At 48.3% G+C, this 26238-nt stretch overlaps 5 protein-coding genes across 10 annotated transcripts; 4 read left to right on the forward strand and 1 right to left on the reverse strand.

Moving 5' to 3' along the window:
- Positions 1–1644: 1644 nt before the first annotated feature.
- ythdf3 (YTH N6-methyladenosine RNA binding protein F3) lies at positions 1645–7087 on the reverse strand. 2 transcript variants are annotated; one of them, XM_049749917.2, is made up of 5 exons: positions 6907–7087; positions 5467–5491; positions 5245–5324; positions 3452–5074; positions 1645–2170 (listed from the first exon to the last, which is right to left on the reverse strand). In XM_049749917.2, exons 1-5 carry the CDS (start codon positions 6934–6936, stop codon positions 2147–2149), a joined length of 1782 nt encoding a protein of 593 aa, XP_049605874.1. In that variant the 5' UTR covers positions 6937–7087; the 3' UTR covers positions 1645–2146. The 2 variants fall into 2 exon arrangements, with proteins under 2 accessions (XP_049605874.1, XP_049605873.1); XM_049749916.2 differs by lacking the exon at positions 6907–7087 and adding an exon at positions 6162–6850.
- Positions 7088–7120: 33 nt separating this feature from the next.
- On the forward strand, positions 7121–9037 carry abhd10b (abhydrolase domain containing 10, depalmitoylase b). Its single transcript, XM_049749919.2, has 5 exons — positions 7121–7350; positions 7669–7855; positions 7942–8053; positions 8217–8354; positions 8440–9037. Exons 1-5 carry the CDS (start codon positions 7257–7259, stop codon positions 8779–8781), a joined length of 873 nt encoding a protein of 290 aa, XP_049605876.1. The 5' UTR covers positions 7121–7256; the 3' UTR covers positions 8782–9037.
- Positions 9038–9186: 149 nt separating this feature from the next.
- Positions 9187–12227, forward strand: tagln3b (transgelin 3b). 2 transcript variants are annotated; one of them, XM_049749921.1, is made up of 6 exons: positions 9187–9999; positions 10766–10983; positions 11330–11504; positions 11562–11664; positions 11727–11845; positions 12036–12227. In XM_049749921.1, exons 2-6 carry the CDS (start codon positions 10804–10806, stop codon positions 12062–12064), a joined length of 606 nt encoding a protein of 201 aa, XP_049605878.1. In that variant the 5' UTR covers positions 9187–9999; positions 10766–10803; the 3' UTR covers positions 12065–12227. The 2 variants fall into 2 exon arrangements, with proteins under 2 accessions (XP_049605878.1, XP_049605879.1); XM_049749922.1 differs by having other exon boundaries at positions 11727–12227.
- Positions 12228–13144: 917 nt separating this feature from the next.
- On the forward strand, positions 13145–14774 carry c1qtnf9 (C1q and TNF related 9). The gene is made up of 3 exons (XM_049749918.1): positions 13145–13415; positions 13484–13546; positions 13738–14774. The coding sequence occupies exons 1-3, from the start codon at positions 13208–13210 to the stop codon at positions 14505–14507; spliced, it is 1041 nt and encodes a 346-aa protein (XP_049605875.1). The 5' UTR covers positions 13145–13207; the 3' UTR covers positions 14508–14774.
- Positions 14775–15136: 362 nt separating this feature from the next.
- Positions 15137–26136, forward strand: spata13 (spermatogenesis associated 13). 4 transcript variants are annotated; one of them, XM_049749893.2, is made up of 14 exons: positions 15137–15562; positions 18476–18598; positions 19527–20774; positions 21538–21954; positions 22088–22232; positions 22312–22445; positions 22635–22814; positions 23260–23439; positions 23842–24021; positions 24120–24352; positions 24782–24911; positions 24992–25367; positions 25548–25622; positions 25708–26136. In XM_049749893.2, exons 1-14 carry the CDS (start codon positions 15515–15517, stop codon positions 25887–25889), a joined length of 3651 nt encoding a protein of 1216 aa, XP_049605850.1. In that variant the 5' UTR covers positions 15137–15514; the 3' UTR covers positions 25890–26136. The 4 variants fall into 4 exon arrangements, with proteins under 4 accessions (XP_049605850.1, XP_049605851.1, XP_049605852.1 ...); XM_049749894.1 differs by having other exon boundaries at positions 15138–15562; positions 18479–18598; XM_049749895.2 differs by lacking the exon at positions 18476–18598 and having other exon boundaries at positions 15138–15562.
- The last annotated feature ends 102 nt before the right edge of the window (positions 26137–26238 follow it).

Consider the following 26238-nt stretch of genomic DNA (forward strand, 5'->3'; position numbering starts at 1 on the left):
GTGAAGTTGGCCTGGGGGGAAAAGGCCAGCGATTCACATAGAAGGTCACCTGCGCTGCTATTCAGAATAAAATGCCAAAAGTCTGCGTGTGTATGTGTGTGTTTGGTTAAAAGAAATGGCTAAAATGAGACCAAAGCATAATTGCTTAGAAAGAATGGCAGAAAAGTGTAAAACATCTCTGTAAGTCGGCCATCTTTGTGGAATGTGTCAATGCACAGGTTCATGTATGTCAGCCATATTCATGTGTGACATTAGGCATGTGTATATTTTTGTATGCGTGTGCGTGTGCGTGCGCGCGCGTGTGTGTGTCAGTGAGTGCCCAAACACGTTGACCATATCTGTATTGCTTGCCATGGGACTTTAAGTGCGTCACACGACGCCATATTTGTGGAGTACATAGCTGTAAAAAAAAAAAAAAGCCCTAATTGTGTTTTCACGCAATGAAGCCATGAGGATGCGTACATAAAAGTTAATCGGGATGCATTTTTACGATGTCTGGAAACCATAACACCGCTTGTAAGCGCTTTACATTGTTGCTGAAATGTTACTGCGCGCAATGTAGCAAATCAGCCACACAAAACGGGCACTTTTTTCGTGTGAATGAAACTCGTGTGGGACATGTTCATCATTAAAATCATAATCCGGTGCTTTGCTTTGACAGGTTCAAAGCAAATATTAGCTGACAAATGATCTTTCTCGTGGGAGCTCGTGGCATGGTGAGAAAGGGTGCGCGGCTTCTCTTGTAATGAGGTAACCATGGCAGCAGACAGCCTCACAAATGGCAGCAAGCTGTCAATCAAAAGCTCACTTTTTTTTCTTCGCTTTCCTCCCTTTTTCGCTGCGGCACGAAGTAAAAAGCCCACTGATGATTTCGTCTGGTTTTATTTCTTAATTTAGCGCCTTGAAAGCACAAGCCATTATACTTAACCTTGTCCTGCCTTCGACTATTATTTATATTTATTATTGCCGTTACTAACCTTTTTCCATCCATCTATCCATTAGTGACAAAACGGGACTAAAAGTGGATGTTCTTAAACAGCCAGGGTATTTTTTATAAGAAATTTGCCAAAAACCAGTAGTGTTAAAATTACAGCTTTCTTCGCCCGCCCCCCCCCCCCCACCCCCCCCCCCCCCACCCCACCCCCCCCCCCCCCCCCACACACACACACACACACACGCACACAATGGGAGATTTTTCACACTCCTCCCGCGCCCACTCGCAGCTTTGTCGAGCTGGCATTACTAAAGCAGCTGGCTAAATAATAATTTAAAAAATTAAAAAGCTGTGGAGTCACAACAAGTGCTTCTAGTCCTAGTTTAATCGGCTCTTGGGGAGTTGGGCTTGCTGTTTATAGGAGGCTTTATGTTTGACCACAGAACAAAATAATAGTGGACGGATGGCGCTCTCTCGTGGACAGATGCGATATGTTGGATTTAGCACATAAGGCTAAATATCACAAAATGAAACTACAATTACGGTAAATAGAAGCAGTAAATTGTCGTTGTCTTTGGCGACTTTCAATTTGACTAAACAAAAGTGTAATTGCCTGTAAATGTGAGCAGAAGTAATCAATGGGGCGTATGTTAACCGTCAGCTTTAATCATCATCTCACTCAACTTGGTCTAAATGAAGACAAACACAAGTTGTTTTTTTCGCTAAACACGGCTCATTTCTTTATTGTCGCTAGTGAGGTCGGCCACATTCTCCTCAGACAGAAAGCACTTGAGAATCACAAGAAAAAACAGAAAGAAAAGATGAGCCTGCCGTTGTATTCTTTTGGTATGCATGTTGTTAATACATCCTCTGATTGGTGTGATTGTGTTTCCCCAATTAATTAACTCACCAGAATACTGATTCCAAACAAGAGAGGCTAAACATGATTACAAATAAAAAATGAAAACAAGATGGTGTCTAAGTAGATTAGTCAGTTAGTTGCAAACTAAGTTAAAAACAGTGAGGGGGGATGAAAGTGCTTTCAAAGCAGCCGACTTTGAAAATGGAGACACACACACACGTCGAGCGTGGCCGTCCACGTTTGTCATCATCCTCGCGGTGAAGCGACTTTTGCCACACTTGTCGTTGTTTTGAAGGTCCAACGTCATGCCGCACGTCTGTTGTTTTTTTTTTTTTTTTTTTGCTCAGCGGTTAGGATTTATTTCGACCACGTTCCTGCCGAGAGAGAGAGAGAAAGAGAGAGAGAGAGAGAGAGAGAGAGAGAGAGAGAGAGAGAGAGAGAGAGAGAGAGAGAGAGAGAGAGAGAGAGAGAGAGAGAGACACACACACACATTATTGGAAGGTTCATCAACAGCTCAGTGGCCTGGTAGTAGAGTGTCCGCCCTGAGACTGGAAGGTTGTGGGTTCAAACCCCGGCCGGGTCATACCAAAGACTATAAGAATGGGACCCATTGCCTCCCTGCTTGGCACTCAGCATTAAGGGTTGGAATTGGCGGGTTACATCACCAAATGATTCCCGAGCGCGGCACCGCTGCTGCTCACTGCTCCACCAGGGATGGATCAAAATCAGATGGGGATGGGTTAAATGCAGAGGACAAATTTCACCACACCCAGATGTGTGTGTGACGATGATCATTGGGACTTAACAGCCGCCAGCTTGTTTGAATTCTGTCTGAAGAGCGAGCGACAAATTTTAGGATACGTCTGCTTATCCATTTCTACTTGATGTGACTAAATTGTGCCTTTAGATCAAATCGCAATTGATCGGTTGCTACGGTGACACTAATGAAAAGACACCACAGCTGAATGAAAGCTTTTGTGCGGCTGACCTGCACACTGATACCTCCGGACGTCGTTACTATGAATATACTCAATGTCTTCATTATGAGTACAGCAGCACGCACTTTTTTTTTTTTTTTTTAACTTGTGTACTTTTTTGTGATTTAAAAATTGCATTTGGCTACATCACAATGTCGATTTGAATTTGATTAATCGTTCAAGCCAAACACCTTCAGCCTTAAAACCAAGTGTGTGAGTAAGGTTGCGGACACAAGCTCGGCGTTCAAAGAGAGCTCATGGCCTACATCTGCCTTTGTCTGCGAACGGGGAATGCCGGGAATGCGGGCTATTTCAAGCCCCCCCCGGTATCCCTCCCCTCTCAGACTGGCGAGATGGCTGTCGCTAAATTGGGCTTTTAGGTTTTTTTTGTATTTATTGATTCAACACTGCTCATCAGCAAGCATGACATGCCAGGAACTTCCACTTAACCAGACTGAGCAGGTGGATCAGCTGATTTTATTTTTTTTTCCAGGCGATGACTCAGTGAAACGAGTCCGTGCATGTTTGAGGGAAGTGCCCTGCTGACTGAGTCACGTGCATGCAAACAAGTTGCAGTACACTCAGATACTTAAGATGATGAACTACTCTGAAAGTGTCTCACTTTTTTTTTTTTTTTTTTTTTTATAAATTTCACACACCTGTTGTCGTTGATCTTACCTTCCGCATGGCCTCCTCTTCTTCCTGGCGCTTCTCGTAATGTGCAAAGTCATCAAAGATTGAGGTGGTATGCTTGTAAGTGGCAATAATTTTAAGCACTTGCTTGGCCTTCTCCAGGGGCACCTCCTGAGTGTCCCTGGAGTTGGTCACCGGCTTGTTGTCATTGTTCTCCAGCCGGATGTGTCGCAACTGGTTGTTGGGTACGTCCTTGATGAAGGCCCACTTGACCTCGAACTTGCCCTTCCACTTGTCCTGAGACCAGACACCGGCGTAGGCGTTGTAGTCCACCGGAGAGCGCATCTCTGCCACGCCGCAGAAGTGGCCGCTGCCGTTGACGCTGAAGAGCAGGTACAAGGGCCCCTTGCCGCCCAGCGAGCGGTAGGCCCCGTCCAGACGCTTGTTGCCGTGTTCAGTGCTGCACCAGATGGAGTACTTGATGGAGCGGTGTATGTCGTCTTCCGAATAGCTCTTGATGATGAAAACGCGTCCATTTTTCAAGTTCCACTCAAACTCTTTGGGGTTGTAGTTGTTGAGGGCACGCAGTTTCTCCAGCACCGGGTGCACTTCGCTTGGGCAAAGCGAGGCGCTCACGGGGATGCCCACGCCGAAGCCATCGCCTCGGTTCCTGGGAGCCACCCAGCGGCTGGGCGGCGGGCCCGGCGGCTGGGGCTGATGGAGGGCCTGTGGGGGGCCGGCGTGGGAGAGGTGCAGGGGGCCGTGCGGGAGCGGCGGATGGTGTTGCGGGGACTGGAGGGACTGGAGGTGGAAGGGTTGGTGCTGGTGTTGAGGCTGATGGGGCAAAGGACTCTGCAGCAAGGCCGCCGGCTGGGCCAGAAGAGGCTGCTGCACCAAAGGCGGCGTTGGCAGCATCGTCTGAGCGAGCGGTGGCTTGTTCAGGGGGCCCTTGTCGTCCCAGGTATCAATGTTCATGTTGTGCTTTATGGGCGGCGGAGGGATGGCAGCGCCCACCATCCCCATGTTGGCTTTGGGCTTGGCTTTGAGTTGCGGCTTGGCCGGCTTCTTGGCCACGGCCGCCCATGAGGCCGGTTTCCCTGACGACAAACTCGCGGAAGGAGGGAGGCTGTTGGCTGCCATGCTGCTCATCCCGGCGGTGCCCACTAGGGGCGAGCCCACCGTTTTGGTGACGGCCGCGACCATGTCTGTACCCAGTTTGAGCCCCGCCATGCTCTGCTCGATGCTGTTCAAAATCGGCATCTTACTGAGCTGCGCGTCACTCCCGAAGCCGGCCTGTCCGTCGGCAATGGCGCGGCCCAGTGAGCTGGGCGCGTAGCCATAGCTGTTACTGTAGACGGAGCTCTGCGTGGACTGACCCTGGGACACGCTGGTACCCCAGGTGGAAAAGTCGGCGTTGCCGGGGAAAAAGTTGAAACCGTGCTGGCCCAGGAAGGGAGGCGTGTTGCCCAGGGCGCCCGGCTGGCTGAACACGCCGTCGGGGATGAAGTGCGGCTCGCCATTGCTCATCTGTCCGTAAGTGGTCAGGTAGGGCATAGGTGGGTCTCCCGCTGTGGACCAGGCGGCCTCTCCCAAAGAATACGGGAATCCGATGGACGGCGCGTAGTAGCTGGGCATGTAGGGATCAGACATGGGTGGGTAGCTGTTATCCTGCGTAGTGAAGACATCGAAAAGACAGATCAAATGACTGAATGCCAAAGGGTGAGTCTTTGCATCTGTGACGTCACTTTTGAATGGCACCCGGTTATGCTGTACATTGACCGGTTCTTTGCAGCGAGGACACAGCGCATGGGCACAACGATCGCACGATTCCGTATTACCTGATTTGTCTGGCTGCTTATGTAAGGCTCAAAGTCATCGTCGTTCACTCCGTCCTTTTGATGCATTGATCCGTTTTGCACTGCGTGGAAAAGAACGCAACATTAAATCACCGCGGGAATCGCACACATGAATATTTCATTTTTGGTAATATCTGTGCAGCCATGTAACCTGGAAAACGAGGGTACGTTTTTGGACCAGAATGTACCTCCACAGTCACTTACCTTTATTTCCCTGTCCTTTCGGTCTCTGGAATGGTGGAAAAAAGATTGCATTAGCACAATCTTCACCGAGCTATGGAACAAGACACACCACCAAACTAAACCGGCACAAAAAGTGAATAGGAAAGGTTAATTGTGTACCTCTGACATCTAGTGGAAGAGCATTTGATCATTCTATCAGTCAATGTACGTTGCTGGCTTCGATAGTACCGGTAGAGCAAGGATGCATTATTTGCCGTGAATAAATAATTGTTGGACGGATGAAGTGAAACTGAATGACTTCTCCGGGCACACCTGATGATTTCTTACGGCTCACTGACTGGGAATGACTGCCTCTCAGCACACGCATGATGCTGTGGTTTTAGTGGATGAGCATGTCGGTAGCTAACTGAAGATTGCAGCCTGCTTGGTTCTTATTATTAAGCCGATGCCAGACGCTGATGCATCCTGCTCAAAGGTGCCGCATCGCCGACCGGCTTCAACCGGCTCCCACCTTGAACGCGGATCGGCCTGCCTGCGTTTCCGGGCGGCTAAACAGCTATCGCATATCGCAGCCTTTTTTTTAATTTTTATTTTTTTATGTAGCATCCCCAATAGGATCGAACTGCTGTCGGCAAACTTTCCCAGCCATCCAGCCCGCCTACACGAACCGATCCCCGGCCTACCGTCAACCGAAGCTAAGCGTGGCCGAAACCGACCTGCTGGTGGTCCACTGTGGTCGCAGACATCCTCCAGGAAGCGGGGCCGATGGCTGCTCAGCACACTGTCCGTCCACCCGTGTGCACTCCTCCTCCGCCGCGCTCTCTCCCTCCCCTCCCGCCTCCCTGCCTCGGTTCTCCGGCTGTCCAATCCCTCCGCGAGCGTTCAGGCAGCGGCGGCGGCAGCGGAGACCCCCGGGAGCACACGACGTTGTGGCCGTTTATAGACGACTAAATTCGCCCGTGAACGAGGTGGTGTAGTAGCGAACCGGGAGGAACGCGGGAGTGAGTCAACGGGAAAGTGACGAGCGTTTTACGGGAATATCGCCCCCTGCCATCTTCCACAATGGCGGACTGGCTTCTTTTTTTTTTTCGCAGAGTCCCGCTTCCGCTCCGCTCCTCCGCTCGGTGACCTTCCGCTTGTGACCCTCTGAGTCATGTTCCACTCTGACACTTCACATGACAGTCACAAACCCACCAGATGCCCCACTACTTTTTTTTCATAATAGTTAAATTGAGCCATTTGAACATTTTAAAAGCCCCTCCACCGTCCTTTAGCCTACCCTGCTTCGACTAGCACTGGTGTATTAAACCTCTAAGCTACTTGCGATCGACGTACTGTTATTACCTATAAATTACGACCCTACACAAGTGTCAAAATTTTATGTTCAAACAGGCAAGCCTATACTCCCTTCGAGTTTGAATACAACAGAGTATAGTGTGTGACTCGTGCAACATCACATACCCCCACCCGCACTCCGGCCAGCAGTTTCATTCACTTTCTATTCAGAATACTCGGACCTTTCAGAAGTTTCATAAACCTTTCAGAAATTATCTTCAAATAATGGATGCATAGAAACCAATCTCTGAAATAAGGACAATGTGCGCACACTTTTGCCACGTTGACATGGTTAGCGCAAACACATTCAATATGGCGGACACGCTTGTCTGACCCATCAGGTGAAGAAAACGCTCGGCTGTATCTATGTATTAATGATATCTATGTTGCTGTGTGTGAACCAGAAGTGATTACCTTGAACGAGATTTGGAAGCCATTTCTCGCGAGAGTTTCTCATCGGTTGCTTGCTCCCCAGTATGGCAGCCGTCGCGCTGAGGTCTTGTCGCAGAGGACTTTCGCGTTTTTTGAGCCATGGAAACTTCGCCGCTTCGTCTGACACACACTCGAAAGGTTTGTACGGTTTTTAGTTGTTGTCTCGACGTGCTAAACACGGCTGGTAATCGCTCGGGGAGACACGAGGGGGTGTGGCTTTGATGGAGTGCGTCGTTTTAAAAATCTTGAGCTGTACATTTTGTGCTCGTCACTAAATTAATTACATCACAATTTGATTCAATTTGATTGTCATTGATGCCTTCATCCCGTCTTTGGTTAGTCGTAAACATGATGCCACCAGTAGTGAAATTTTCTTGAATAGTTTGTCTTCCACCTTGTCATGTTCTCTCCATGTTGACATTTACATAACATGCTATGTACGTGTGTGTCCACCAGGAGACAGAAGACACAAGTCCACAGTCCAGTATGCCACCAGGCCGGATCTTCCCAAATTAGCCTATAGGAGGGTGAAGGGCAAAAGTCCTGGCGTGGTCTTCCTGCCTGGTTACGGGTCCAACATGAATGGTCAGAAAGCTGAAGCGCTGGAAGAATTCTGCCGGTCACTCGGACACTCTTACCTCAGGTGAGCCATCAGAAAGAACGCTTGTGTAGTGAGCTTATTCAGGCACGTTTGATGGTGGTGTTCTGCACCTTTTTGTACTCACACAGGTTCGACTACACTGGACACGGGCTCTCAGAAGGGGTCCTAGCAGAGGGGACCGTCGGCACGTGGAAAAAAGATGTCCTTTTTATGCTGGATGAATATGCAGAGGGCCCACAGGTGATTCGCATCCTCAAAGAGGGGTCCGCAGTGTCATTGACTTGCCACTAGTTGTCACTGTGTTACCACATTGCCATGAATTGAATGCTCAAAGGACACACCATTAGGTACAAGTTGTTGGTTCTTGCATCATATACTCAACCGTGCTCTTGTGTGCTTGTAGATACTTGTGGGCTCCAGTATCGGAGGGTGGCTCATGCTGCTGGCTGCAATCGCGCGCCCGGAGAAAACGGCTGCCCTGGTGGGCATCTCCACTGCCGCTGACCACATTGTCACCTCGTTCAACTCTCTTCCACTGGAGGTGGGACTGTTTTCACGTGCTGTCCAACGCAGTGCTGCCACCATTTTGAAGTCTTTGTCTGACTCGTCAATGTTGTGCCGCATAGACAAAGATGCAGTTGCAGGAGAAAGGCGAGTGGACGCTACCGACCAAGCACTCTGAGGAGGGCCTTTACAAGTTCAGCATGGACTTCCTGCACGAGGCCGAGAACCACTGCGTGCTGCACAGCCCTCTCCCGGTCACGTGCCCCGTGCGCCTCATCCACGGCCTGAAGGACGAGGACGTGCCGTGGCACATCTCCATGCAGGTAGCCGACCGCGTGCTGAGCGCCGACGTGGACATCATCCTGCGGCGCCACGGCCAACACCGCATGTCAGAGAAGGACGACATCAAGCTCATGGTCTACACCATCGATGACCTCATAGACAAGTTGACCACCCTGGTGTGATTACAAGGTACCGGGACGCTGTCGAAAGACTGTTTACTACCAAATAAGGCAAGTTGCTTCTGCCAAAAATGACCTTCAGCATCTTTGTGTTTCCTTTGCATATAAGTTGTGTTTCAGTATTAGACGGGTCACTCACTTCTACTGTTGCTTCTCCTCCTCCTTCCGTTATAATGACACAAGTCTATAGAGTTCCTGTGCCTTTTCTTAAAATCACATTTCACCCTTGTGGGCCCAATAAAATCTCTGCACACTGTCAGTGCAGCTCTTTCTATCATTCATCGTGACAACAATGTTCTGCATGTTTGTCAGCTTGACCAGCTGGGCTGTTGATCATTAACATGCAATCGGCCCCTCACCGGACTGTGCTCAACGGGGCGGCGCCGATCACTTTTAACAGAGTCCCGCGACCTTTTACCTCGCCCCTCGTCTGTCATCTTTGTGTCCTCACGCATGGGTGAGAACATCAATCGAAGGCGCCTGTTCCCTGTGTTGGAGTTTATTTATGAGGCTGGAGCAACGGGGTGGTCTCCCCTGAACCAAACGTGCACAACTGTGTTTTAAATTATTTGGCCTTGGCTTTGTTCAGTGTTCCAAAATGTGATTTACATTTTTGTGTGGTTAGCTTTCATGCTAATGAGCATTTTACTCAACAAAAGAACCACAATGTGGGTGTTTTTTTTTTTTTTTTAAATTGCATCCCAGAGTAGGTAATTCCTTTTAAACATGCTCCACAGGTTCTCCATAGGATTTAGGTCGGGAGTCGAATGTCAAAGCTCAACACCGTGAAGCAAAATGTGCTGATAATGAGCTGATTTAAATTGAGTTGCAAAATGCACCTTTACGACTAAAATTTTTTAAATTGTTATTATTATTTTATTTTTTTTACATCACATCGGGTTGAAAATTCTGCAGCAGCCCATTCATGTTTTGGCTAAGGTCAAAACGCACAATAGGGGCAAAACAATAAGCGCATCAATAGTGATGCTTCCAGTAGCTGCAAAGACTGCTGGCCGCGTTAGCCCCCCCTCCCTCCGTCCCGAGTATACATAAAAAGGCGTGTCCTCCCCCACCCCCATCTCCTGCACACGAGTGAGATTGAGCACCCCACACGCGCTTCTGAATGCCCTTCATGGATGCTCCAGGACTCCAGCATCTTCCGTGGAATTGACACCCTGTTGTGACGAGGTGGGACGTGACCACGCAACAGCTTCTCGAATTGTAAGTCAACTGGCACGTGTGTGTGTGTGTGTGTGTGTGTGTGCTTCACAAATTTTCTATCTACGTTTAACATGCGCAGTGACATGCATGTTATCGTCAAAGGGCTGACATCAGTAATTTTCAACTCGGGGCTAAAAATAAACCCCATGTAGTTCTATGCTCGAGAAACCCTTTTATTTATTTATATTTTTGCAGTATGCCGGAAACGGGTTTGAGGTGGTTGCGTAGCAATAATGTGTCTCTGGATGGGATATCTGCCAGGGACCACACCCTTCCTTTCAGGCCGCTTGATTAGGTACACATGCACATCAAGGCATTCAAAACTCTACAAGATGTCATGGTGCCATGTAGCTTTATGTTTTTAACTTATATTTTTATTCTGCATCATACAGAAGAGTGTACCTAATATGATGGTCTCCTTAAATTATTGCCACATAAAGGTCCAAATATTAAGAACGGCTCTCATGAAGACACCACTTCCACTTAATATTGTGGTCACTGACTATAAAATATTTTTGCTCAAGTTATCATACATTCTGTGAGGTGTTCCTAATATTGTGGTTATCTTTTTTTAGATTACTCCAAAACTATAATAAAAATATTCTGGGGCTACTTTCAGCACAGTGTCTGGAACAATTGTAAGATCACAAAACCTACAAAGACATTCTGTATCATAAAAAATAAGGAAAACTTGATTATCATTACTTTGTGGATTGTAAAAGTGGACATAATATCACAATATGATTATCTGTGTTCTTCCCTCCAGGCCATCATCGCCAGGTGAAACATCTGGGAAGTGTTGCCATGGCAAACAGAGGCCCCACTTATGGCCTGAGCCGAGAGGTGCAAGAAAAGATCGAGCAGAAATACGACCCGGACCTGGAGCAGCGGCTCGTCGACTGGATCGTGGCCCAGTGCGCCGGCAGTGTGGAGAAGCCGCCGGCAGGCAGGGAGGCCTTCCAGAAATGGCTCATGGATGGGACGGTGAGTGTGACTCTAAAATAGAAGAAACATCTGAATTATTCAAATCAAACTGTCAAAGGCGGCGTTTAACTCAACTTAATTCACTGCACTCGTTCAAGAAAATTGATTTTTAGTAAAAAATCATCTTTGATATCAACAGACTTCAATGGCAGGAAATTAGTTCTATTTTAAATATGTACCTAATGAAGTGGTTAGTCGTGTGTGTGTGTGTGTGTGTGTGTGTATAAATATCTCCCACCCACACACACACACACACACACACACACACACACACACACACACACACACCACACACACACACACACACACACACACAATCACACACACACTCCCTTGCGCTTTCCAGGTCCTGTGTCGGCTCATCAACAGCCTTTATCCTAAAGACAAGGAGCCGGTCAAGAAGATTTCAGAATCCCAGATGGCCTTCAAGCAAATGGAGAAAATATCTCAGTTCCTGCAAGCTGCCGAAGCCTACGGGGTCACCAAAACGGATATCTTCCAAACAGTGGACCTCTGGGAAGGTGAGTCACTTTGAAGCCAAAATTTTAGTTTGCAACCGCTCAAATTGTCCATTACAGGGAAGGACATGGCTGCGGTACAAAGGACCTTGATGGCGTTGGGCAGCGTGGCTGTCACCAATAACGACGGCCTCTACAAAGGCGACCCAGACTGGTTCCACAGGTAAAAACCATTCCATCATCTCTGTGTCGCCGCCATTACTCCCCCTAACCGTCTGCCCGCAGGAAAGCACAGGGCTATCGGCGGGAGTTCACCGAGGAGCAGCTGCGCCAGGGCCAGAGTCTGATCAGCCTTCAGATGGGCAGTAATCGCGGAGCGTCTCAGTCGGGCATGACGGGCTACGGTATGCACCGTCAGATCATGTAGAAGACCGGCCGGCCTCGCTTCTTCCACCCTGTGTAACGTAGCCTTTTCTGCCTTCTGCTAACCGAACCTAACCTCCCTGAAACTGCTGCTTTCTTCTCCTTTTTGTGTCTTCCATTCTGCCGCGCCACTGTCACTTCTACTTTACGACTTGACGTGCGACTCCCAAGTCCCCCAATGTAACCCAGCTGACATATGATGAAAATGTCAGACAAGCCATGAGTGTTGATGGGTGCTGTAAAAAAGGCATGTGTCTTTGAATGGCATTAACCACGGCTGTTGCTTTATTATGCCATCGATGGTGTGCTCAGTTGGCCTCACGTTGTGCCTGGTTTAGAAAATAATAAAATACATGAATAGAATGTTAGTGTGCTTGTGTATAGAAAATCATCAACTGATTTTCCCCCCCTGATTTTAATAAAGTAATTCACAATGGTTTAAAAAAATGAAAAGTGAATGCCAATTTTATTTTACTTGGAAAACATCGATAAAATTGAACGTAAACTCTTTATTGTACCAAAATGTGTTACAAAAAGTCATATTTTTTCAGTTTTTTTTAGTTCAGTAGTAAATTGCTAATGACATTATCTTCCCCAAAATAAAAACAAATTAAAATTGACATTTTTAATGTACAGTAACAAACTCAATACAATGATAAACCTTTTTTTAAAACAACCTTTAAAAGGCACAATAAATAATGTACATACTACATCAAATGACTTTATTTACACTGAAGACTCATTAAAAATGTATTGAATGAATTTTTCCAGTTATGAGTCACAATTATGCATACTAGTGTGTTGACTTTCTCTCCACACTGTTATGCAGGGGTGTGTTCACTTTACAGAGATGTTATTGTCTTATCTGTTTCCCTGGGGTTCGTCCCTCCCTCCCGCCAGCTCGCTTGTCTCTCCTCGCCGAGTACATTCTAATAATAAAGAAGCAGCCAGACAACACAGTCATTAGGACGTTAGGGCAGCGACTTCCTATGGACAAACTACACAAATGTTGACCAACGTATTGACAAGACTCAAAAGTGGTGTTTGCTGTAAAATGTCTGAGAACCATCACAAGAAATCAATTAAAGTAATTAATAACTCAAATCCAGTGGGGTGATCCAATTAAAAAAAAACATCTGGTTGAATAACATGGAAATTGTCCTTTCGGTGTAATATTAAAGCCACGCTTAAGTGATGTGTAACTTGCAAATACAATAAGTAAGCCCAAAAATCTCAAGCACCCAATTGAAATAAGGTCCAAAGTTCTTTGTACCGCTCCACTTCTTCCACTTTTGATCCCCAGATCACATTAAACCCATTTGAAGATAACACATCAAGGTGGTATGAGGTTAGCGATGTCACCGATGAGCGTCAGCGTCCCTCTTTTGCTCCTCCTGCTGGGACTCGGCTGCGTTGCGCAAAATGACGGCCCGAGCGGTGATAGCAAGGGGTGCGTTTGCGGCTACCCAGGCATCCCTGGGGACCCGGGCCACAATGGGGTACCCGGAAGAGACGGCAGGGACGGACTGCGAGGCGAGAAAGGGGACACGGGTGAATGACCGCACTTAAAGAGTTAGCCACCGGCGTCTTTTTTTTATGCTTAACTTTGTCCCTGTCAGGTGGAATTGGTGCAATGGGACCAGTGGGAAAAGATGGACAAAAGGGGGATGCAGGTCCGGCTGGTAAGTGCTTATTCTGTTGACCTTTTTAAACAAATATTAATTATTGTTAGATTAGTCCTCTTTGGCACATAAGTGGAATCAAGTAGGAGCTGGTCGAAAAGAATTCCGCGGCTGTGTCTCCATATTTACGGCATAAACAGGTGTTCAACTATATCCGAAAAATTGTCTCCTCTGTTTATTTATGTATCTAGGTACACCTGGTCAAGCAGGGCTCAAGGGGAAAAGGGGGGACAATGGAGACCACGGACCACCTGGTAAAATGGGGCCTCAAGGAATCCAAGGGCCCATCGGTCTGAAAGGAAATAAAGGAGAGCTCGGGTTACCCGGACCCCAGGGACCCAAAGGTGAAGAGGGGACTTCTGGACCACAAGGTCCAAGGGGAGAAGTTGGTCTTCGTGGAGATCGAGGCATTCAGGGGCCCTTGGGTCCTCCAGGCAGGCTGGGGCCTAAAGGGGAAGTGGGCGCTGCTGGTCCTAAAGGCGGTCTTGGTCACAGGGGGGACCGGGGCTCTCGAGGAGACAAGGGCGACAAAGGCGAGCAGGGAGATGCATGGGTCATGTCCAAAAGCGCCTTCTCCGTAGGACTCACTGTGCAGAGCAAACTCCCGACCGCCCACACGCCTGTCCGGTTTGACAGGATCATTTACAATCAACAAAATCATTACGATCCCCAAACTGGAAGGTTCACATGCTCGGCAGCCGGCACATACTTTTTTACCTATCACATCACCGTCTTCTCGAGGAACGTGAAGGTGGCCCTGGTGAAGAATGGCGTCAAAGTACTTCACACCACCGACAGCTACCAGAGCGGTGAGGACCAGGCAGCTGGGGCCACCGTGCTGCACTTGGAGCCCGGGGACAAAGTCTGGCTGCAGGTAGTTGGGGGAGAACTTTTCAACGGGCTCTTTGCTGATGAAGATGATGACACCACGTTCTCTGGGTTCCTTATTTTTGGTGCCTAATTTTGAGTGGACGAGCGTATCTAGAATAACAAAAGTAAGTAGATGGAAAGAAAACAATACATTAGTAAGTTGAGAGAAGAAAGACAGCTAGTGAATACATGAAAGAGAAATAAGTTTTGAAGGATGCATTTTTTTGTGCATGTTGTCTCTGCAAGTGTCTCTGAATGCTCTGTTCAACTCTGCTTTATGTTCATTTCTCTTTGAATGACAAGGTACTGTTTAATGGATTGCTGTACTCTTAAGAATAAAGAATTTAAATGAAAAAAAGTCCTCTGTTGCATGTTTTCTTCCTGTACACTCGTGAAACAATGTGAGGAAAAAATGCACCAACTGGATGGTCCAGTCTTGACTATTTCCTCAGAGGAGAAAAGGGGCTTGACTGCTACGCCACCAACCAGCACATGGTTGGCTCGTAGCAAAACAGCTACCTGCGGTCAGCCAATCATATTTTAATATGATCTATCAGACCCCGCCCCATTTCTTTCGTTTGGTGTCCTTGCCAGAATAAGGAGGGGGCGTAAATTATTTTACCATCCGACGCGTGATTGGCCCTCAGCGGAGCAGTCGTGCGAGGGTCAACCAATCGAATCTCTCTGGGCTCTTCTCAGCCCCGCCTTCTTTTTGGAGACAACTGCAACAAGTGCATTAAGATGCTCTTCGTCCTCCTCAAGGCGTACTTGTTCTGAACAGCAGCTTTCGCTACCTTAGATAACTAGTTACCAACGGCACCATCACCGTAAAAGACATTTCAGTCACCTCAAACTTTTTGTTTAGGCATTTATATCTTCTTGACAAGTCGAATTTAAACAAGTTTTGGCGCGACTGAAGTTTATAGGCGAGCGCTCGCCAGCTAGCTTAAGTTGCTACTCGTAGCCTAGTTTTGTTTGCGAGGACCCGCAAAATGAAATAGAAACTTTTTCCTCGTTTTTTTTTTTTTTTTTTTAATTGACTCCCACTCGACATGGACGAGGGGAGCGAGGTTTCAGAAAAAGCCCGGCTACTTTTCTATGGCTAAAAAAGGACCAGGAGGGTTAACATCAGTGACTATGAGCAAGGTAAGTCGTCCATTTTGTGTTTCTACAATAACTTTCTAACAGAAGCTGTGTGTCGTATTGTAGTATTTTTGTCGCGTTATCACTGTGCTCCCCTGTGTACTGGAGAAGGGGTGGGGGGTGGAGTATGGTGCGTTACAGCCCTGGTTGTTATAGTGACGTGGGAGAAGCCAGGCTGGCTGAAGGAGGGGGGAGGCGTGAGGGGGCTTACAAAGAGCTTTATGGGCCAAAAGAAAGTGAATCAATGGTAGAAAGCAAAAGGCAATTTGGCTCCAGTGTAGGGTTAATCCCTTTCCCTGCTTCCAGAAGAACCATCCCAAAATGAATACATTTTAGAGGAGACAATCACAAAATCGGGTTATTCCTGCAGACTATCGGTTGCAGAAAATCAAAATGCCAAGTCTGGAATAACCACTTCAACCAGAGTACATTGCTCCAATAATTGTGAAAATCACACCATGGAAATTGTGTGTGAAATCACCAACTGAAGATAATTGGCAACAAAAAACACTTTCGATTTCAAAAAACATTGTGACATTTACTTAGGACAGTTGTTCTTAACCTGGGTTCGATCGAACCCTAGGGGTTCGGTGAGTCGGTCTCAGGGGTTTGACAGAGCCCCCACTGAGGAAGTCCGAACAAACCTGTTTTATCGTGTAGCTTCTGATTTGCCAGTATGTAATTTGTTGCGAGTTCATGCATTGTGTTGGTTTTGTTCTTTGAACAAGGTGATGTTCATGCACAGCTCATTTTGTGCATTAGTAAAAAACATCTGTCTTGAATTTAAAAAAAAATATTTTTTCACTAACGAGGGGTTCGATGAAGGCGCATATGAAACTAGTGGGGTTCGGTACCTCCAACAAGGTTAAGAACCACTGACTTAGGATGATGCACTGACAGGTCCCCATCACTATCGGCAGTGATGCACTGACAGGTCCCCATCACTATCGGCAGTGGTAGAAGCTAACATCAGCTAGTAACAGTCAGCTGCTCAATTTAAAGTACGAAAAGATCCTCTTTTGTACTGCGGTATTTAACAAAATGAAAGTATCGGCACATTACTGTGTCGAAATGTCATAAAACCCCCAATAGGAAACTATAGTCTTTGATGGTTTTTTTTTGCATAGCGGGTTACATGCCAGCATGTTTAAAAAAAAAAAAATCCACTTCCCGTAGTCTACTTTCTCTGTCATACTTGCTTGCCTCTCAGGAATTTGAATAGTTTCTATAGCATCAAATAGAGTTTCAATTCTTTAGTCGGGTTCAAATTCCATAGTAGTTGTCTTTCATTTTGAAAGCGGCTATCAGGTAAAAGTGTTGACTCTTGACAGGGCTCGTCCGTGTATTGTATGAAATTCCCCGGTTGTCTGTCACTATGACAGTGGATCAGGTGTGAGTACAGACATCCGTCCCCCGGGCAGGCCCAGCTTCCCACGCTCTCGACATGTTAGGGGGCGGGGCTTCTGCCATTCTCTGTCCTTATGGCACATCCTGAAATGGGGAAGTCGAGGTCCAAGCGATTAAATGTGTGGTGCCGTTGTAAAACTTTTAATAAGTGCACAGGGTTCGGCCAAAGTTTAAATGATGAATTGAATGACTACTACACAAAAAGTTGAACCAGGCTGGCCCGAAACCAGGCAGCAACCGGGTGGGCTGTTTGGAAACTTTTGGGTGTCACTTCAAGTCAGTGCCAAATGGACCGCTTGTCTGCCTGATTGGGCTATCATGTGTAGATGAAACCGCACTCAAAAGCAAAGCTGTGCTAATCACATTAGCAATGGCATGGAAAAGGAATATGCTGCGCGCGCGCACACACACACACACACACACGCGCACACACACGCGCACACACACACACACACACACACACAGGACTTGTCTGGTGTCTTACGACGAGCTGACTCGGAGCACTTGGCAGTGAGCATTTTGAATGGTTAATCAGGCGAGCTTTGCACACACCAACAACAACAAAAATGCAAGCAAGGAATTTTCAAATGTGTAAAAGGAATGCACCCCTTAACATAAGAACAAGTATGTAGTTCTGTACATTTATGATGCAGGGGAAAAAAAATGGAAAATGACAAGCAGCCATTTTCCCATGGGCCGCCCTCGTCTAGAGTCCCTTGGCTCTAATGCTCGATTCTTTCCGCCCTTAATGAATTTGATCCCCGGCCCGAGGCGAGCGACATACCTCTGCAGAGTTGACCTCTGTCTCTCATTAAATCAAAATAAACATGGCATAAGGGCGGAGGGAGTCAATGATGGAATTCCTCACAGTATATGGATGGAATCTCCAGAATTAATTGTATATATTTTGCATTCATGTTTACGTATCTGCGTGCATGTTCATCCTTGTCTCCGGGAGTCTAATCTGAGGCTGGCTCCAGCTGCCTGCGTCAACCTGATGGGAGGGAGTGTGCCTGAGGGTGGGAAAGGCAACTCCTCTTTGAGCTCTTCATTAACTCGGGACCAGGATCTCAAGAAAATTCACAAAGCAACACACAAAAGCAAGAGGGAAAAAATATTATTTAAAAAAAAAAAGATCTCATGAAATCCCAACTTTTTTTCAAATTATGTTCGTTATGTAAGATAAAAATGCCAGCTGACCCATGGCACCTTAGTCACTGTAGTGACTCGTTCTGACGGCAAGTGCGGGCCCAGGCCCTCATGGGGGTGTCAAAGGAGAACGCAGTCAGTCGAGCGTCTGTCTCGGGATCCAAATCCAAGAAAACAAGCGAAGTCGACTTGTTGACATTCCTGGCCTATCTCCTATCTCCGACCACTCTCCCGGCCTGGATAGCAGACAGGATAACAGATCCCGCTGCTCTTCGTCAGTCCTGGGCGGCAGTACAAAAAGACAATTGAGACCCCCATTTTAAAAGTAGCGCATTGTTCCCCTTGCTCACTGTCTGTCAGCAGGCGGTACTCGGCAGCGACAGCGCCACACTAACACCAGGAGTGACGGAAGATTCCGCGTGCCATTTGGATCTGCGACACAGCTCTTGTACTGGACGTAGGGTTTTCCTGGCTCAAATTAAGGTAGAGATGATATCGTCCTGATAATTCCCTTGCGTGTCTGCGCCGCCAGTATTTTCTAATCGGTAAATATCAAGCCAACCGGTTTGGATACAACAAAATAAAATAGTCAACTTAAAAATAGTCTGAGTGAATGTTTTTGGTGCTTACAATGTTTAACTTTATTTATTTAAAGTGTCAGAGTTATGAAATGAACTGAATCGGGCGCTGTCGCATCAGCAATAGAATAATTTACATTTAGTGTCAACTTTTACTAATTAATGCAGAGTAACACTGCAATCACATTTAAAAAAAACAAACAAAAAAAAAAACGATACAGAACCATCCCAAATTTCACATGCATGAAAAACATGCAGGGGGGGGGGGATTGCCTGCAGCCCATTGTGTGGTGCACCAAATGGCGATGTTGGAGCGAAAAGTTGGAAATTGCCATTAACATGGTGGAAGCATGGCAGTTTATTGCATTAATCACAACGGATTAGCATTTTTCATCGCTTAGTCATGCTCCAAGAGGCTCGTTTCAAAGGGCCAGCTGCGTTAACTACCACTGTGAATTGCACACACACACACGCACACACACACACACACACACACACACACACACACACACGCTCAGTCGAGGACCCCAACCTGGGCCTCAGCTCCCCTCAGACTTTCAAATCACAGCAACAGCGTTAAATGCTTGTCCTGTTCCTAGTGTGTGTTTTGTTCCAGAGAGACAGTGTTCTTTAATTACCTGTTGAGTCATCCAGTGTGTGGTAAGCAAGCGTTATCTGTCAATGTGCTCATTCCTTAAGTGCCTGCTCAGGACTTGCTACTGCAGTAGCTGCCTTTCATTGAGTCCTTAAAAAGTTATGCTGAAGTGGTCATCATGTAAATAAGAACCGATGATTCTTAAAAACCCTAAAAAGTATTTTATTTTCTTCCACAGGTAGAACAAGAGGACAGAGTCTCGTCCATAAGCGAAGAGCCTTTCCCTCGCTTCCGCTCCTCCAACGCGGACCCTCCGATTCGGAGTCGACCATTCAGTGACTTGTACCCATTCCGCGGTCAACCCGAGAGGAGCGCCGCCCCCTACCTGGAGCCAGTCATCGTGGGCCCCGCCGCCACGGACGAGAGCCACCCAAACGGCGTGGGCTCCTCCTCTGGGAAGACCGGCTCCTCAAGAATCATGAGGCTGTTTTCCAGCTCCAGGAAGGGCTCCTTTTCTGCGCCGAGTCCCTCCACCGATGGTTCCGTCGGTCTCCCCGGACTCGGCGTCGTGGACTCATTTAAAAAGATGCGCTCCTCCGTGCTTCAGGGGATTCAGAATCGCGGAGCAAGTGGATTTTCATCCTCGTCCGGTCGGGAAGCTGAAAACCGGAACGCCTTCACCAACGGCAACGGAAATTTCACCGCGAATCACTACAAATTTGATTTTGACGAAGACGACGACATCACAGAGGGCCTCCAACGCAATTCCCGCTTCTCCCGGAGTATGAGGAGAGCGTATGAAGCCGGACGCATTACCATGTTAGACATGGACGAGGAGAGCCTCGCAGCGGGCAACGCTGACCACAAGAAAGCCGAGATCAACGGGCAAGCGGATAACTCGTCCAATGCGACCCTGCTGAGCCGACTGAGTAGGAGTGCGGAAAACCTTTACCTTTTTAAAATCCCGTTCAGGCGCAAGACCCCCACCCCGTCCCCTCAGACGGACCCTCAGAGCACCACAGCAACAAACGGGGCTCCGAATATTCAGAGGACCAGCAGCGCCTCCTCGGTGGACCTCAGCGGTCTCAGGAAGAGCCCGTTGAGAGTGAAGGGGCAAATGCTTAAGCTGGTAGGCAGCATTAGCGACGTGAACAACCTGCGCCAACAAAGTCAGTCGCCTTCCCCGACCTCACCCGCTCCCATGTCGCCCCTGAGCCGTCTCCACGACGACTACTCCCGACGCGTGCCTTGCCGGAGCACCAGCGAGCGACGGCGCCGACCCTCACCCGTCAGAACCCGGGTTATGTCCGCCGGGCACGCCCCGCTGGTTCACGCGCCGCTTGTTCACGCGCCGCCTCAACTGGACGTGGCCGTGCTGCAGCGTCACTTCTCCGTGGCAGACGGGTCCTTGGAAATCACCACGTGCGGGTTTGTGTCAGAAGACCAGTCGCCCCCTTATACCCGAACAGACGAGCTACCGAATGAGGTAAGCTTTGATTCATTAGGTATGAGAAAATCTTTTAGGATATACTTTTTATATTGATGCGTTCAGTTGAATTGTTTGAGCGTCACGTGTGCTGTCTACCCATGTCATCTATTGACTCGCACCAGGTCACATGCTGGACCGACTGTCCTGAGCTTTAAGGAACAAGCCCGGTTAATAATTAGACTTTGTTTATGATTAGCAGTCACTTGCGCAAATGGGCAGAAATTGTGGGCGGGCAGGTCCAAGCGAGCGTTTAGCTTCCACGCTTCATTCGGCACAGCGGCACAAAGTCCAGCAGCAAAAAAAAAAGTGCATTTTCCGTCTGAAGAGAGCTTTTTGCTGTTTTTATGGATGGTCCGGTTAGCTTAAAAATCGAGCGGCTCGGCGGCCCAGTCACGGGCCGGCATGTGTTTCACAATGGTGCTTGCGCTCTGTGTGCCTTTCCGCTGTGTGTGCGGCGGTCCTGATCCAGACCGGGAGAACCAAAAGGTGAGGTTTGATTGTTGCCAGCTGCTCGCGTCAATATTTGCACTGAAATGAAATCTGACATGCTAGTGTTTCATTGCGGAATATTTGTGCTGGAATTTGAAAAAAAATTTTTTTTTCCCCCAAGAAATCAAAACACTTCTTTGAGTAACTGTAGCGCAGTTTCTAATTAACACATGTACTTGATACGTGTGGGGCCACTGCACTCCATCTCTGTACATTGTGGGTCATTGACCTTTCACTATTGCTGACTTTGATTATTTCTTGTGATTGTCAGGTCACGTCAGAAGAGAGGGAGCAAGTGTTGCAACAAGATGGCAACTCCTCTGAAACCAGCCCCAGAACTTCTGCCTTCCCAGTCTTCCTCCCAGACTCGCCCACCTCATCCGCCTCGGAGGCTCCCACCGTCAAGTCCAGGCGACAGGGCGGGCGCCCGAGACCGCGGCCCATCTCGGACTACGGGCAGCTCCTCTCCAGGAGGCACTGCATCCCCGAGGAGGCGGCCGAGCTGAATCCCGATGAGAGGACGCGCTCGCTTCATCCGGAATGTCTCGGGAACGGCGTGTGCGACAGCGGCGAGGAGTGCGGCGTGAGCGCTAACATCCCAGGCAGGCGGCAGCAGCAGCGACCCGTGTCTGTGATGGGGGTGGAGGACTTGTACTCCCCTGACGCAGATGAGGAGTGCATTCCTTCTGTGCGTTTTTCTTATTTTAACATGTCTGAGTGGCTGTGTCCGGATTTGTAGAAGGGAATGATTCTGTAAAATAGCTGACGTTAAGTTGTGCAAGACTATTAAATCATAGAATGCTTCCTTGTCTTGTGTGCAGTCCCTGCCGCGGCCACCCATCCCCTCCCACCAGGTGCCCCCCTACAAGGCAGTCTCGGCCAGGTTCCGCCCCCCCACCCTCTCCCAGAGCACCCCCATTGGACTGGACCGCGTGGGCAGGAGAAAGCTGCACCGAGTGCTCAGCGGTAGGGAATGTCGAATCGAGTGGTACGATATGGACGAAATTCCCGGCTATGCCTCGACCTCCGCTTTGTCGCTCTGCAGACGGCGTGGCCCAAGGCTCGGCGGCGTTGGATGACAGCGTGAGCGAGGAAGAGGAGGAAGATGGCAGCTTCGACGAGCTGGCCGACGGCACGCCCTACCTGGAGCCAAGCGTGGAGCTGTCCGTGCTGGTGGAGGTGATCCTCGCTGCCGCTCACGTTGACTTTATGATGTAACATTTATCTGGTCGTGTGGCTTTGCGTGTGCCTGCTGCCCCGTGAGTAGACTTGATAATAAACGGCGTTCTCAAGATGTTTGGCAAGCCAGGCCTGTAATCTTCCATGTTTTACGCGCTCTCATCGGCTTTGTAATGTGTGTTGGCGCAGTTGATCAGCTCGGGTCACGCCGTGTACGCCGAGGCCCTGTGGGACCATGTGACCATGGAGGAACAGGAGCTGGCCTTCAAGGCGGGCGACGTAATCCGCATCCTGGATGCCTCGCACAAGGATTGGTGGTGGGGCAGGGGGCCTGACAAGGAGGCCTGGTTCCCTTCCAGCTTTGTCCGGGTGAGTGGACTTCCTGACCTGCTTGTTTGCACTCGACTTGTAAGCTGGCTTTACTCCAAATGAAAGCCTGTCTTTACAGTATGTGTGCGTGTCCAAGTAAGTCTACACCCCACTCGAGGTCCAACTGGTTTCTGTGACAACCAGTGTTGATTGACAGTTGAGTCTTAATTATCCAACGATTTGATTGACAGATAGGTGTCTGCAACGTAATTGCTTGTTGCTCATTCAAAGATGCCGAGCAGGCACGAGTTAAACTTTCCCATAAGGTTGCCATAGCGACGCAGCATGGCACTCGTGCTTCTTTTGTGCGTCGTGTTTTTTTGGGTTTTTTTTAGTTCTCTTTCGTACTTTTGAAATTGCGCAGGCAAACAGTTGAAGAAGCTTTCTAATAGTATTTCTTGAGGGGGAAACTACCACAGTGTGTGTTCCCATACACTTGTTTCAGGTGCGTGTGAACCAGGAGGACTCCTGCGCGGGGAGCGTGGAGAGCGTGGCGGACCAGGAGGACCTGACTTCTCGGGAGACGCACAGCAGCCAGCACAGGCAGCAGATGAGGACCAATGTGGTGCAGGAGATTATGAACACAGAACGCGTCTACATCAAGCACCTGAAAGACATCTGCGAGGTGCGGTGCCATCACATTTGTCTGGGCGATGAATTTTGTGGGTTTTTTTTTTTGTTTGGGTTTTTTTTTTCTTTCTTTGCATCTGTAGCCCAAATCGTGTCCCTCAGTTGATGTGCATCGCTAACACCAGCAACGTGAACAGGAAGGAGCGAGTTCACAAAAGCATTTTTAGTCTTGACAACTTTGTGAGGAAATTTTGTGAAAAATTCAATATTGAATTTTAAGATCATATTGCACAAGCCCTGCTTTTATTCATTCAAGGGTTTTCGTTCCTTCCACTTCAATCGGAAATGATAAGGCAGCAAATTCCTTCAATGTTCAACTTGAGCTACCATCGACCTCTGTTGGCCATTGTCTGAACTGCAGCCAGCGGTGACAATGTTTCCTGACTCTTCTACCCAGGGTTACATTCGTCAGTGCCGCAAGCACCCAGAAATGTTCACTGAGCTCCAGCTGAAAACCATCTTTAGCAACATTGAAGACATCTACAAATTCCAGAGGCAGTTTCTACGCGAGCTGGAGAAAAAGTACAACAAGGACCAGCCGCATCTCAGTGAAATCGGCTCTTGCTTTCTCTTGCAGGTCAGCAAGGCAACACTAACGCTAACATTTTGTGAGTAGTATAATTCCAGTCAGTAAAAATTCTCAAAATTCACCCTGTTTTTGTTTTGTGACCAAAGGGCGAGGGCTTTTCCATCTACTCGGAGTACTGCAACACCCACCCAGCGGCCTGCGCCGAACTGCAGCGCCTGATGAAGTCCGGCCGCTACAAGCACTTCTTTGAGGCCTGCCGCCTCCTGCAGCAGATGATTGACATTTCCATCGCCGGCTTCCTGCTCACTCCTGTCCAGAAAATCTGCAAATACCCCCTGCAGCTGGGGGAGCTGCTCAAGTACACCCCCAAAGAGCACAGGTACTCTCTCCACTCCAAGTCCTTACAGCTCAGGAATGGAATTATTTTTGTCAGATAAACATGCCTGGACACATCCTTGTCCCACGCATATCTCATCAGCTCACGCTAATGTGTATATTACAGGATTACGGGTCATCAACCCAATTCCAGAGGCCGCAGGGACATTAGGGGATCATATTAACCACACAGTAGCGGTTTAAATCACGTGTCAGCCTATCTTCATAAATTCTTCTTCAATATTTTGCTTAGCGTCAGATAAGTTGAACAGATTAGTTGATTAGTGTTCCCATGGGGGCTATGTAAATGTGCTCTTGGCTACAACTTTAATCGTCATGAAATTGTATGAACTGTCTCACAATGTATGTATGATAAAACTAAACGCGTGTCAAGCTGCTTAAAATTTGCATTGCCGTTCCCTGTGGGCCTTAGCGACCATGGCGGGGTGAGCGATGCCTACAAGGCCATGAAGAACGTGGCAAGTCTTATCAACGAGAGGAAGCGGCGGCTGGAGAGCGTGGACGCCATCGCCCACTGGCAGGTGGCCATTCTGCACTGGGAGGTAGGTGATGACCGCGTTGTGAGCTAACCCGAACTTCCCGCCGATAGCTTTCAGCTAAGATTGTGTCATCTGTGACGCAGGGCCCCGACGTGCTGGTGCGCAGCTCTGAGCTGATCCACTCCGGGGAGCTGACTCGGATCCTCCGCCAGGGTAAAATGCAGCAACGCAGCTTCTTCCTATTTGACCACCAGCTGGTCTTCTGCAAGAAGGACATCCTGCGCCGGGATCTCCTCCACTACCGTGGGTGGCTGGATATGGACCTCACCGAAGTGCTTGACGTGCCCGACGGGCGGGACCCGGACCTGGGCCTGACCCTGAGGAACGCTGTACGGCTGCGCCACGTCGACACTCTGGAGTTTGTGTGCATGCTGTGCTGCAGGAAGCTCCAGGACAAGGAGCGGTGGCTGCAGGCCTTCAAGAAGGAGAGGCGGCGGGTCAAAGAGGACCAGGAGATGGGTGAGCATCTCACAACTTCTTCATGCTCAATTGCAGATTTTGACTGGAAAAGTCCATTAAAAATGACTACCATTTCACGTTGCCTGTAAAAGAGGTGAAAAAACAGAAACACCCTCATTTTGCTGTGAATTGATATGATTTTACGATTCGGGGTTTCTGATTTGCATGCTTTGTCTCCAGGAATAGAAATCAGCGAGGAGCAAAGGAAGCATGCTATTGCTAACGCCAAAAGAGCAAAACAGGGCAAGATCCAAAGTAAGGAAGCATACTCTTCATATTTAGTTTGGGTTTTTTTGGGGTTTTTTTGGCAATTTTTTTTTTGTTTTTAAATGCCTTCCAGCTTTGGGCTACTCCGGCTCCGTACCACCTCACCACCAAAACCTCCACCCGCTCCACCAACGCCACGTGACCATCCCCACCAGCGTGCCCCAGCAGCAGGTGTTCGCCCTGGCCGAGCCGCCCAAGCGAAAGCCTTACCAGCTACTCTACAGCATCACCCGCAGCGCCTTTTTCAGAAAGTGAACCGGGCATCTGTCCATTCCCGCGAATGTACTCGTTGTGCCTTAGATAAAGAAGTGGCGACTAGTGTTAAAATACCAACTGTTTTGTTCTGCCATTTCTCTGTGACAAATGAGCTCTGTTCTACTTTGACGTTGATTCGTATTTTATTTGACAAAGGCTGGAACCTATTGTTTGTTTTTATTTGAATTCCTGCTGCTGAACACCTTGTCTATTAATAACATTGTTAATAAAAGTCTTGTATGAAAAAGGTCCTTCCAGGCTCTCTTGGTGGGGCAGAGTCTGTAATGACGGTAATGCGATACGTGCGTTTTTCCGATGCCTGGGGTCTTGTTTCACATAGAAGCCAGGC

This window comes from Syngnathus scovelli, chromosome 18 (assembly GCF_024217435.2).
Source record: "Syngnathus scovelli strain Florida chromosome 18, RoL_Ssco_1.2, whole genome shotgun sequence".
NCBI lineage: Eukaryota > Metazoa > Chordata > Actinopteri > Syngnathiformes > Syngnathidae > Syngnathus > Syngnathus scovelli.